The sequence below is a fragment of the Micropterus dolomieu genome, linkage group LG10 (genome assembly GCF_021292245.1).
Source record: "Micropterus dolomieu isolate WLL.071019.BEF.003 ecotype Adirondacks linkage group LG10, ASM2129224v1, whole genome shotgun sequence".
NCBI lineage: Eukaryota > Metazoa > Chordata > Actinopteri > Centrarchiformes > Centrarchidae > Micropterus > Micropterus dolomieu.
In genome coordinates, this window is record NC_060159.1 from 9,298,788 (window position 1) to 9,312,382 (window position 13,595).

At 39.6% G+C, this 13,595-nt stretch overlaps 1 protein-coding gene across 5 annotated transcripts in view; it reads left to right on the forward strand.

The window, feature by feature from the left end:
• LOC123977750 (1-phosphatidylinositol 4,5-bisphosphate phosphodiesterase beta-4-like) overlaps positions 1–13,595 on the forward strand; it is a 72,319-nt gene that overhangs the window by 37,996 nt on the left and 20,728 nt on the right. For all 5 annotated transcript variants that reach the window (XM_046060687.1, XM_046060688.1, XM_046060685.1 and 2 more), the window contains 4 exons: positions 2,438–2,535; positions 8,181–8,261; positions 8,951–9,010; positions 11,232–11,375. In XM_046060687.1, coding sequence (XP_045916643.1) covers positions 2,452–2,535; positions 8,181–8,261; positions 8,951–9,010; positions 11,232–11,375 — 369 coding nt within the window. In that variant the 5' untranslated portion in view covers positions 2,438–2,451. The remainder of the gene's footprint in view (positions 1–2,437; positions 2,536–8,180; positions 8,262–8,950; positions 9,011–11,231; positions 11,376–13,595) is intronic.

The following is a 13,595-nucleotide window of genomic DNA, read 5'->3' on the forward strand; positions in this document are numbered from 1 at the left end:
GCGACCCGTGCTTTATGGGCCGATCGTTGGTCCGTTTGAGAGAGAGAGAGAGAGAGAGAGAGAGAGAGAGAGATCTCGATCATATGTTGCGTTGGCCCACCCGGTATGCCAGATTACCAGTCCAGCCCTGAGTCCCAACCAGGGGTTATCCTGTGATGATATGGTGCACCCATGTTCCCTCAACCTGCCTTGCCTACTCATACTTAACTACTAATACTGTATATTGCAGCTCCATTGCATTCTGGCATAGTGAGGCTACTAGTGCAGATTCTGGCATCACTTCGTCTTTCACAGTGCTCCCAATGAAACTATGTAGTAGATGTCTTACTGCATGTCATAGTGACAGAATTTTGCTAGTCATGAGCGAAGCCAAGAAAAACATTTTGAAACATTTTAAAATAGTCCTAGAATTGCAAGGCTCTGTGTTTGGGAAGTTGGGGTTCCTTGGGTTTGTATTCATTCAAGCATAAAATATATCTAAACTGAATTGCATTTCAAGTACCCAGCAGTGCCTGTCTTGGTGGTTAAAACATTGTGCTGAAATACTGTCAGGCTGAATATGGTATGTGTTTAGAGAGTTGTGGAGGAGGGTTGTGCTGAGATGCCAGTTATTTGTTAAAACGTCTGCTGTTGGGCTGCCAGTAACTGCATAATCGAGTGATTGTGAGCCAAACCATATCAAATTTTATGACTACAGTGATTGATTGTTTCTACTTTAGGAAATTTCCATTAATGCCATTGTGTACAGGGCTAGCCTTTTATCTTGTCACTTCATGACTTTGTTTAAAATCACTACCTAATATCAAAGCTGACATCTCTGTTTCTGGAGAGATTTATGTTTTAGGTCTGGAAATATTCAATTAGACAAAACAAAAGTCGATTTCAGACATGTGTACTACAGATTTTTGGAGTTGAAATATGGGATACAGTATGTCTGGGGAAGAAACCTTGTTGATTGTATTGAATTTTGTAATTCCAAGGAATATATGGGGATAAAAGTGTGTGCACCAACAGCTAAAGCCAGATTTTGTGATCAGGTAAACCAAGGCAAGAAATTACTTCAGTTAAATCCTCTGTGTGAGATGAGTGTAAGCATGAATGATTCAATTGACTGAGCATAATATGCCATTTTTGTTATATTTGACATTTGGGAAATTTATTATAATACTTTATAAGACCGGAGGAACACAAATGGGGCGGCACAGTGGTGCAGTGCCACTGTTGCCTCACAGCAAGAAGGTCGTGGGTTCAAACCCTGGTTGCCCCGGCCTTTCTGTGTGGAGTTTGCATGTTCTCCCCATGTCCGCGTGGGTTCTCTCCGGGTGCTCCGGCTTCCTCCCACCATCCAAAGACATGCGGCCTAGGTTAATTGGTGACCCTAAATTGTCCTTAGGTGTGAGCATGAGTGGTTGTTTGTTTATGTGTGGCCCTGCGATGGACTGGCGACCTTTGTACCCCGCCTTTCGCCCGATGTCAGCTGGGATTGGCTCCAGCCCCCCGCGACCCTGCACGCAGGATAAGCGGTTGATGGATGGATGGAACACAAATGTAAAATCAGTACATGTGTAAAATATATTCATAATGATTATAAATTATAAATTGCCTACATTTTTAAATGCATTCCTTTTTGCTCTGTTCATCATCTATCTGGAAAGCTCTTTTTTTGTTTTACTTACTATTTGTTGAAGTGCAACTAACATAATAGCTATTCCTACATTTCCTTTGGTTAACTCTTTGTCAGAAGAAGACACACATTGATTTAGTTGTGCTTTTTTGTACCTTGTACATGAGGTAATTACGTTGCTGTGGATGCAGGTATCACTTGTTGGGTCTTTCTCTGACTGAATAGGGATTTAAAGTTTGGCTCTGTGCAACTGCAGAATGTTTTTACTGTCTTCCCTGGTCTGTCACCCAAACATTAATACAGTGGATCTAATTCAAAGCCCACAATCAACTTTTGCAATGCTGTGCCCTTTTTATTAGTATTCATTCTCCTAAGTGAAAACAAGATCAATTGTTTATTATTAGCAATTTAACATTCAAAGGGGCATCAAATTCCTATTCTGGGGTGTTTTCAGGTCAGTGGTTGGGATATGTAAGCGTGATCAACTTCTCTCCCAAACATTCAAGTTCTACTTATGTGTTTAACTCAAAATCATGCATCTCAAAACTTGTCTAGTGGTAAATGGTTTTACTCAGTTATTCTACTTCCTAGGAGAAGATATTTTTGGATGCGCCAGATACAGTACAGTAGCTACGCTCAGTGAATTCAGCATGTATTTGTGACTACAGGAAAGAAGCAACATGCATTCTGTCCTTGAAACATCCATGAACCTTTACACCTGGTTGTTAACAGATTTCTTTTTATTAATTCTTTCTCTATTTGTCTGCCTCTTTCTCTCTGTATCTGTCTTCCTCTCCTCTGTTTGTGTCTCAGGTTTGTGAGCAGCCATGACTAAGTCCTACGAGTTCAACTGGCAGAAGCACCTGCCTGAGTTCATGCAGGAAGGCACCTCCTTTGACAGGTTTGATGAGGTAAAAAGATGCATTTTTTTATTTTATTTTTTTTTTGTACTTACGAGGTTTCTAAAATGTGTGATAAATAAATAACAGATCTGAATGCCCCTTAACCTGTAAATGCCAGATTAATGATACAGCATCATGAGATTTCCTGATAAGCGTATGGATGCTCAGCCTATGTTGCAACCTAACCTTGTTGATACTGACATAGGTCATTTGCTCTGTCCTATTGTCATCCTTCACCACTAATGACCATCCCCCAGTCATTAACGTGCACACACACATAACGTAGCAGAGGCGTCTCCTTTTTAACTACATACGTCACTGTTGTAGTCAGAGCTCTAGCTGTAGGCAGGGCACATTGATCAGGCTCATTAAGAAGCTTTCGGCATGGCGACAGCTTGGCTGCATAACGACCACAGAGAGTCTTAACCAGCAAAAAAAATTGTCTGTGCGTGTGATCTCAGTGAGTGAATGTGTTTTTACATAGACCATTAATCACTGTGAATTAATCATTTTCTTCACTGGTATATATTTTTATTTATTTATTTATTTATTTTTTATGGTGCGCATGTATGATTGAAATCAGTAGAAAATGTGCAAAAATAGTATTGCAAAGTTGAGACTGATTTTGCATAAGTAAGGATGTCAAACACACTTAAAGGGTGCTGTACAAAAGACAAAACTCTGAAACGCCATAATGAACCACCAACAGATAACTGAGCTAAGAAAAATATAAATGAATCATTGAAAAGCTAAAAAAAACAGATTATTTTTAAAACGGAGCAACAAGCAAATTTATTGCCTGTCTTTCCAATAGCAATATAATTAACTATTTACCAATAACATTAGTGTCACAAAATATCCATCTTGCTCTGTGTGCATGTATGTAATATGACCCCGTGTATATCTTTCTGTCTTTTGGCCCACGTTTCCTCTGACTAACTTAATCAGGACACTTAGCTAGGACATTTGCAGAGCAAAGGCAAAGTGTGTCACACACACGCCCATGCGCGCATGCAGACTCTCACACACACACACACACACACACACACACAGACATGAGCACACTCTTGCACACATCAGGAAATCCCCTCAGTCCTCTCTGTTTATGTGGGCAGCTGGGGGTGGGGGGGGGAGGAGATCCCTCTTAGGCAGAGAAGAAAACTTGAAAGAGCGTAGGGAAAAGCATCATCGAATCCACAGCCATGTCAACGTGAGCCATGAAACTGGGCCGGCATGCTTCTGAAGACAGTCCTCGGTGTGTTGCTGCTGTGAATATGAGGACTGGTCTGAATGGTAATAAGGTCAACCTGCGCCAGTCACCTTAAAGGTTAGAATTAATGATGTCAGCTGGGACATACCACTAAACTCTTATCACTGCATTTGGTCATTAATGAATCATTATACAGTGCTAATTACTGATCCTTTATTTTATCTGAAGAGTAAAGGCAAGAATTTCTTTGATAATAGTTCTTGTATGATTATCAACTCTTGCTTGGCAAACGTGTGTGTGTGTGTGTGTGTGTGTGTGTGTGTGTGTGTGTGTGTGTGTGTGTGTGTGTGTGTGTGTGTGTGTGTGTGAATAGTTGCTCTTTTACCTGCAAAATACAGAGCCTGCAGGGGACATCTGCGTCAATAAAAATAACAAACGCCAACTCCATAGACACAAGAGACGGAGGCTGCATTTCGAAAAGTATTTTTTGCTTAGGAATGTTCCTAACTGAGTGAAGTGAACCAGAAGTATTTCAGTGGCAGCCATGAATAAGAGCTGTGTATAAAAGCTAAGGAAAGGTGCCTCAATGCTTCCTTTCATATCTCCTTTAGCATAGGGTACACCTGACCATCCTTTACGAAAGGAAAGGAGAGAATGCCGTCCCACAATTCCTTGCGGCGGTAACATTTAAAGAGGCGCACGTTCTAAAACTCGAACAATAAAATCCATCAACCACATTTAGCAAGATCCTTGCAATACAGACGCACATTATGACACTTTAATAAGACTCACAATTACCTTCTTTCTCTTGGTTTGTTTTCTTTTGGCTTTTTTGTATTCTAATACTGTTTCAAGACTGTTTAATGTTTCGGGTTGTTGAAATAATCCATTAAGTGTTTTCTACAATAAAAAAAAAATATCACCAACCATGACGGATAAAGGAGGTTGATTACCGTGTAAGTTACCATTGGCTATTAAGCCTTTTCTCTCTTATGCTATAACTTGCTAATATGCATATATCTTAAGCTGTCAACAATAACTGAGACCCATGCGAGCTGTTGCTAGTCTCACTAGTAACGTGATCAAAGTGAGGATAATGTTGCAGCGTGTAGCCTCACGTTATGTACTGCAGCCTTCAGCAAATAAATTTTACTTCAGTCACAGATGCCGACACCCTCGCCTTAATAAAGGCAAAGATCAAGCTGGATAACCTCTACAGTAGGCGTTTCCCACATACTGATTTATTTGTGGCAGCCTGCCACATTATCAACGCTGATTTTTGATTGATTTTGTTACTATTTAAAATGGGTAAAATCGTATTTGATGACAGAGCCCTGCACAGCGCATATATTCTCGAGCAAGCATTCTCAATGTGACAACCCTGTCTATTATTTTGCGACTGGTAGGCTACCTTATCTGCCTTATCTGCTATCTTGGTTATTAAGTAATATATTCCACCTTTTTGATGGCCTGCATTACAACAACATGGGGCGCAGTGTCCAAGATGCGCTTTTTGTAGTCAATCTTAGGAACATTGTAGTTTCATCACGGCAGGTCACGGCAGTAAAATCCGCCGTCGCATAATTACGTCGCTTAGAATAGAGCAGTCGGATTCTTAGACACGCCGTCCTCTTTTCCTAAGTCCTTACGGATTCTCCTTCACATCTTTCCTTGACCTCATGACGTTTTCCATCGAGGTCAATGAAAGGTGGTTAGGAAAGGAGACTTTTAGACTTTTCAGATGCAGCCAGAGTGTCATGATATGCAGCACTTCCTGTGTTTTCATCACCCAGACAATGGCTCATGATGTTCTGGCTTGTTAAATGCGCGAGGGCATGTGTACGGACGAGTGTTTGTGTGAATGACTCGGCTTGGATGTGTGTGAGTGTTTTACGTCACCTTGATGGTTTTTCACGTGGATGTAAACAGGGTTTTTGTGTGTGTTTAAGTTACTAAGCTTAACTTAATAATATAGTTAATGCAGGCATAGTAACATGTAGGGATGAGGATCGTTAATTTTTATTGATATTGAGACAGCTTAATGATCCGTGCCAGATTTTAAGACTATAGACCAGTCTATGCTCCAGACAGCTTTCTATTTAGACTGTTTGTAACATTTGGCTAATGCCAAGCTAGCGTTAGCTGTGCTTGTAGATGACATACAGGACAAAAGACTGAGGACAGCAGTTTCAATGAACCCTTTATATATGTTTACCATACACACAGGTGTACTGATAAAGTATTGTCCTTTTACTCGCCAAGGTTTTATTGCACGTACTTACAGTAACGAGCGCAGCTGTCGGCAACGCGAGTAGTTTGGAGCTAACTTAACTTCACCATTTCCACCAACGCCAGAGCCAGGAGCTGACAGAGAGCAGCCGAGGCTATATGACAGAGAGGACCAAGACCAGTTCCCTGCATTGCATGGCACGCAATAAAATGTGGAACGAGATCATAGGTACTTCTCAGTGATCTGAAAGATCCACTTTCCCATTAAAACACCCACATACAAACAGTAAGAGCGGAAATGAACGTAAGCGTTGCGGGGAGGGGTGACGGTTGTTAATGGGAACAACACATGTTTAATTATGGTTATTGGTTGCATTTGAAGCAATAAGTTTTACTTCCAATCAAAGTTAGGATGTTAACAAATCAGACAATGCAAAAGCAATTTATTGATATTCCCAAAGTTATGGTCTTGACTGGTCTTGAAATAAAATCCCAAGTCCTCAATGACCGAGACAAGACTGAGATGAGACCAAGTCTGAGATGAGACCAAGTCTGAGATGAGACCAAGACCATCAAAAAATGGTCTTAAGACCGGTCTCGAGTACTACAACACTAGTGGGATCATTATTTGATAGGGGATATTAGTGTATCAGAATACGCTACTCCTGAAATGATGTTATAATATAATGAAAAAACAGAAGATGACATAATACGGAGTTATAAATTTATGGGATTGGAAAAGGGAACACATAGTTAGTAGCATTTTTCGATAGGGCTACTGTAGCATTTTTCAACAAGGGTCTCTATCCCCTTCCCTAGTAACATGCATGAATAATGAATGTGTTTTACCTGCATGTGTGTGAGCACAAAAATGCACATTTAGATGCTTCCTGAATCTTTTTTTTTTAGGGTTTCTCTTATTGTTTCAAAGTTAATTGTGATGGAGGTGGTAAAACAAGAGGGATCAACACACACACACACACACACACACACACACTCTTGCCCAGCCACTCAGGAAAGAATGTACACATGTTGAGTGGGAGCTGGACTACCATGACTCGGACTCTCTATCCATCCAGAACCACCCATGGATGGCTAGACCTTCAGCTAATTGTTCCTTTGCGTGTGGAAGGACTGAGTGTTCCCATAAACCCTTTATCTTTTAAGAACAAGCTGTCTGATAATGTAACAGTAGCCTGCTGTATGTTCTTAACAGTCTGGGCTCATTTGTGACCATCTCTTTCATGGCATTTCACAGAGGCTTCACTATGTGTAACTGAAGCCTGTCAGTCAGATGAAAGCGAATTAAGCTTTTAAATGCACTTACAGTAGTCTCACTGTTTCCTAAATGGAAATAAGATTGTTCAATTGGTTATGATTGTTTTAGATGACATTATATAGCCAAATAACAAGCTAGCCCAGTCCCATTTGCAGTAGTCTATCTCATGGAAGCAACATCCTGAAGTGTGTGTGTGTGTGTGTGTGTGTGTGGGAGAGACACTGTTCCCTATTGTTAATATTAGACTTATTGACCCAGCAGCCACCTCCTATTTTATTTTTACCTCGGTTATGTTTTATTATTCTCAGATGTGAGATTTGAGTGGGATAAAGAAAAAATTCATCAGCGCAATCACAGGTTCCAGCAGCTTATTAAATTTAGTGGAAAATATTTGGTTAAGATAAGCTAGCTAATGGTAGATTTTCTACTAGGGGTCGCTGCATAATGTGCACAAGTTGATAAATGGAACATTAGAGCATGCATGTGCAGTAACATTATAATAGCTGGGCTAGAACACTTTGGGATCTGACTCACACACATGCATCTCACCCAGGGTTGTCTTGTCTTTAATGCACAGCACTGTGTTCTAGATGATGTTTGCATATGTAGCTCATGGCAGTCATGTTTATCTTACTTTGTGTTTGCTTTAGCAATTGGTTTCATCTCCTCTGCACGCAACATGTGTATGTATTTGTTTATACTGAATTTATTTGCACATACTTTTTGTGTATATTTTTGCGTATGTGTGCCTGTGTCCGTGTCATAAGACAGGCAGGTACTTCTTAGAAAATGAATTAGAGCCACATCTGTTTGTCTGGTTGCATAAGCCTTGTGTGTGTTGATAAGGCTGGCTGTTTAATGTCTTCCCATGTCAAATAAAACCCTGTGATAGGTGAAGCCCCCTCTCTGCTAAAAAGTATTTTTCCCCTTCTGCAGGACCCATATATCTTTGAGCCCAACTGTCAGATGAGGGTGGACGAGTATGGCTTTTTCATCACCTGGAAGAGTGAGGGAAAGGTACATCCTCCACCTCTTAATCTTTGTGTATGTATTTGTCTGCCAGGGGTTCTTCCAAAGAAAAAATGTTTATCTTGCAAACACAAACCTTCCTTGATCCCTGGTATCCTGTAAAACATATAGAAAAGAATAGCTTAGTGTAAATAATCATCATCATGACACTGTAGACATGTAATTTTAACTTCAGGAATGATGTCCAAGAGGTATTTCTTCAACTTAGCAGCTTTAAAGGACCATGTGATGTTACAAACAAATGCTGACATATTCTTACTGATTTTAAAATTTTCTTAAAGATAGCTAGTTGTTTTCATTGCATGCCAGCACAGTATTAAAATCAACTAGGAAAGAATATCGGTAATCCAGCAAAACCTGAAGGACAGACGGACAAAAATCTTTCCGTTCATTCTTCAAACATGCTTATCCAGTATACAAAGGAGGAAATGTTGGAAACTTTATTATGAGAAAGAGGTGGAGATGTTACTCATATTTGGATCACAATGACCAATGTTAATAACTGTTGTCAGATGCTGAGAGGTGTTGCCGCTGTGTACCAGGTATTAGGAAATATTACAAAAATCTAAAACAAAATGCACTGTGACCCATAGTTCTCTTTTCTCGCTGTCTCCCTCTTCACCTGCTATCACATTCTTCCTTTGTTCTCTTTAACTTTCTGTGTATCTTTCCTGCAGGAAGGCCAGGTTCTCGAGTGCTCTCTCATCAACAGCATTCGTGTTGGTGCCGTCCCAAAGGTGAGACCTCAGGAAAGACAATTTCCTCGCTTCTGTTTCCACAACATTCAAGCTCTTGCTCCCACAGTGACATTCTTGGTAAAATCTGAGGACAGTGCCATGTCAAGCACATTATATTTGCTATAATTAGCTATGGCTATAGCGGTGTATTCTGTTGATCAATCGACTGACTGATCTTGGGGTCTGAACTATTCTCTAGGCGCACTAGCAGAACATAAACATAAATATTTAACTTATCAATATATATACAACCCTGACTGGGTTTAGCCGCAGGTTGTATCTGAAACTTCTTAGCTTTCCTGGCTTGTGCTTTTGACCCGGACAGGTATAATGAAAACCTGTGCTTCCAGCCCTATTATGATGGGCTGTCAAAGAACCACAGGGTTAAAGGAGTTCACATAATGGGATCAAAAGCTCACAGGTATAAGACATTCTGTCTCTGTCAGAATGACTTTTTCTTATCCTGTAATAGGAAATGGATCTCGCAATATGTGCTGACCAGCTCCATTTTTCTGTATTTTCAAGACAGCTGGCAACCAGTAAGCTATTTATTTTGCTGGTATGGAGCACATAAAAAAAAACCCTGTATGGTTTCTCTGTATATTAAATATTGATTCATGCAGTTTAGCCTCGACAGTGACACATTACCTTGTAGTATTTGGAATTTTACAGACAGATGAATTATGAAAGCTGTTACGGCAATACCCATGTGGGTACCTGCCTCTAACTAGGATGCAAACCTGTGAAGCGACTGAAAGTCAAAAACCTGACAGGGGACACTAGTGTGTACTGTGTACAACCATTACCAGGTTGTGTGTGTATTGTTGATAGCATGAGGTTTTCTGTTTGCTCGGTCCTCTGTGTGGACGTGCTTGCATGTACATGTATAAGGGCACGTGTGCAGGTAATGCGGCCAGATCTGCTCTTCCTGTTTGTTCAAATGCTCTGTGCTGTTCTGTAAGTAGCAGACTAAGAACAGCTGATGGCAGGGCTTCTCCTCAGAAGCTAACATGGTTACACAAGCCCTGAGAGCTGTTTCAGATAATCCAATGAGCGAGAAAAGATGAATTGCATTGGATGATTGCTGGCAGGGGTTTTAAAACAAAAGAGCCTGTTGCTGTTAATTCAATCATATAACAAAAATACATTACTACCTGCCATGGTGACTGTGGTGGCAGCCTGAAATCTGCAAAGGGAGGAGCCAAGCTGTGTTTTTGATAGTAAGAGAATGTTTTCGTGGATTTGGTCCTGGACCTGGTCCCCCCCGGTTGAACAGGAGTTTGCAGTCATGTCAGGGTAGATTGTGACAAGGATTGTAGATTGTTCTGAGGAGAATAATCAGTGTACCGACAGACCTTTTAAATGTCAGACATGTATCTAATGTCTTATAGGCTAGTGTAATTATGGGTATTCATTTTTTTTCAGCATGTATAGATTGTTGCAATTCATTTTGCCATAAATTTGTAGCCTTATAAATGCTTGTCTATAATAAATTCATACTTTGTAAGTGTAAAATGCTGATTTTCTTTATTATTGAAAGATCATTGGTGGAGGGACCTTGAATAGAAAGAAACAAAATTAAGCAAAAGTCATGATTTATGTAGTTTCATCTATTGAATTGCATCTATTGTAATTTAGACCATTAATAGGGTCAGTTTATTTTGTTATTTTGCTTGTCATATCCAGCATGACACACATACAAATTTATTGTGAGATTAATAACCACAGGATGGGGTTCATATAATGTTGGACATCATTACATACCCAAAACCAAATTTCCTATCATGATTGTTTTCTTACATTGCTCAGTTTTATTTTTATATATATATATATATATACCTACCTACCTACCTACCTACCTATCTTCCAGACTCTCCAATCAGAATCCAAATCAGTCTGTTCTTGCTTACTTTTTGTTGTCGGAAGCATACCTTGCCTCCCGAGCCTGCATTTGTCAGCTATATTGTTCCAAAAAGGAGCATTATAGCACAAAAGACATTATCTTTGTGTTGTCTATGTGTTGATTGGATTTTGGCTTTGAATGAAGTTAAACCAAACACCACAATTACTTAACTGAACTGACGAGTTAACATCCTATTAGCCAGTCCCCCTAACATTCCAATTTATGGAAGTGTCTTCATCTCTTTTTGGCAAAAAAGGCAATTCTTATCTTTCTGAGAGCGTGACCACTAAACTGTCTTGGTATCTCTTTTTCTCTCAGGACCCGAAGATCTTGTCATCATTCGAGGCAATTGGAAAGACGGAGGCAGACTTAGAGGGCTGTATCATCTGCATCTGCAGTGGCACAGACCTGGTCAACCTCAACTTCATGTTCATGGTGGCAGAAAACCCGGACACAGCCAGGGTAAATGCATGCGTGCACTGTATTTGACTGTGGATGTGACAATGACACCTTGAAATGCCTTTTAATGTTTTTTTCATATCCTAAGTCAGTGCAGTTTTGTATATTTTAACAATATTTTTTATATTTTAACAAGGATAAATCTAACTTGGTATTGTATATCTGTAAATACTGGTAATTTTTGGTAATCTGTCTGAACATGTCCCCAGAGCAAGGTTGCAAAAATACTGCAAGGGAATCACTTATTATTTATAATAGATGGAGTTACAGGTATCTGTTTATTAGGTTTATTTGATTAACTTTTTGGTCAAATAAATTAAGAATGGGTCATCCTAGTTGGCGGTTTAGATAAAAATAAGCTGCCATATAAGCTCTGCACATGGAGTGCACCTTCAACATTTCCACATCATATAAAAGCATAAAAGAACACCCCAACACAGCAAATTACGAGGTGAATGGTTCATATACCAACTCCTACACAAGGCAAAATCTGGCCTTGGTTCACTCTGATAAATTAAGACGCATTTGGAATGACTCACTGTCTCTCCTGCACTCCTGCTTTTGCTGTTATTTTCTGATTCTTTCCTTCCTTCTTTCTTTCCTTCTTTCTTTCTTTCCCTCCCAGTCATCAAGGAAAAAGCTCTGTTAGAAGGGAGTAGGGAAACACCTCTTCACCTTTCTTTTTATCGCTTTCTCGCTCTCTTTCACACATCACTTCATTTTTGTTTTGGGCTCAGACAGATGACACCCCCTCCCCCCTCTCTCTCTGTCTCTCTCTTTTAATCTGCAGACATTATTATTGCTGAGTCTTTCTGGCTCCAACTGTATAGACCACAATACACAACTATATGTGCAGATTAAATTTCAGTTTCCTGGAGCGGAATTGATCTGGATTTGAAGAATGATACTACTTGGTGGCCCAAAATAATTGCAGTATCATGGTGGCATACTAGAAATGTTTTACACTTGAGAATTAAAGCCGTTGTTGGTTATTCTACACAGATTGCGTTATTCTGTATACAAATACTATAAAATTACTAAAAGCCAGTAATAGTTGGTCAGTCTCTCAGTTCTTTCCTTACCCTGTCTGTGGCACTTGGCTCCAAGCCGATTTGTTCCTATTAAAAATGCAAATCTTTTAAAATGAGTCACAAATGTTTAATTTTATTTTTAAAAGGTAAGGTAATTTTCTGAAACAGCTGGGCACTGCAGTTTAAAAATAAAAGCACAAATTTTTCAGGGACTATTTTTAGCTGGAGTTTAATACACATTTGTATGCACAATAGTATGCAAGCAAGTATATACGGCAACAGGGTGGTTGTGTATTTGAGTCAAAATAAACTACGGCTTGTGTTCATGATAATAAAGGGAAATGTCACCCAGTGCACCAGTGTGGCTCATTAACATGTTTTTAATTGTTTTGGGACAACAATGTAGATCCATGGCAATGAGAAATAAGCATTATCAGGCATTGGCTAGTCAACTATGCTTATTAGTAAGATAAATTCATCATTGGTTTTTGTCTTTTTATGGGATTTCTTATAGTGTATAAAAAGTATATAATTTCACCAGCCTTACCATTTGACCTTCTTTCCAAAGTTAGGATGAAAATCAGAAAACAATCAAAGTCAGCTGTCTTTTTAAGTGACAAATCCAATGTCAGCAATTAAAAGACACAGAAGCAAGAAAAAGCCCTTTGACAACTTAAAGTGAGAGCAATTTGTCTCAGCCAGGGTTGTCAATCCAGAAATATATTAGATAATATTTTACATAGGCTTTTTGAGGATGTGTCAATTGTTTGTCTATGACGATCAGAGCTGAGGATAGTAAAAAGAGCCCACTGACAGTGACATAACACAACTACAATAATTAAAAGTCACAGCACACTGCCAGCCTTGAAATATTTGTATGTAATGTATTTACAGATGTCAGTTCTGACAAAGAATGTCCCTAGAATTGAAAATCACTACCAGTTCCAAACCATACTTAAACTGCATGTTTTGAGCCAGCACAGATCTGTTATTTGGCACCACAGTGTTGGTGTTTATGCATTTCCCATAAAGGGGTGTTTTTGTGGTGATGGGTGTTATAAATGTTTGTGCAGCAGAGCTCACTGCCACAGGGCTGCCAATGATATTCATGCAACAGCCTTCAGCAGGATAGTAAAAGCGCACACACACACAAACACACATGACACCATCACCACTTCCCAGCATGCAGGTG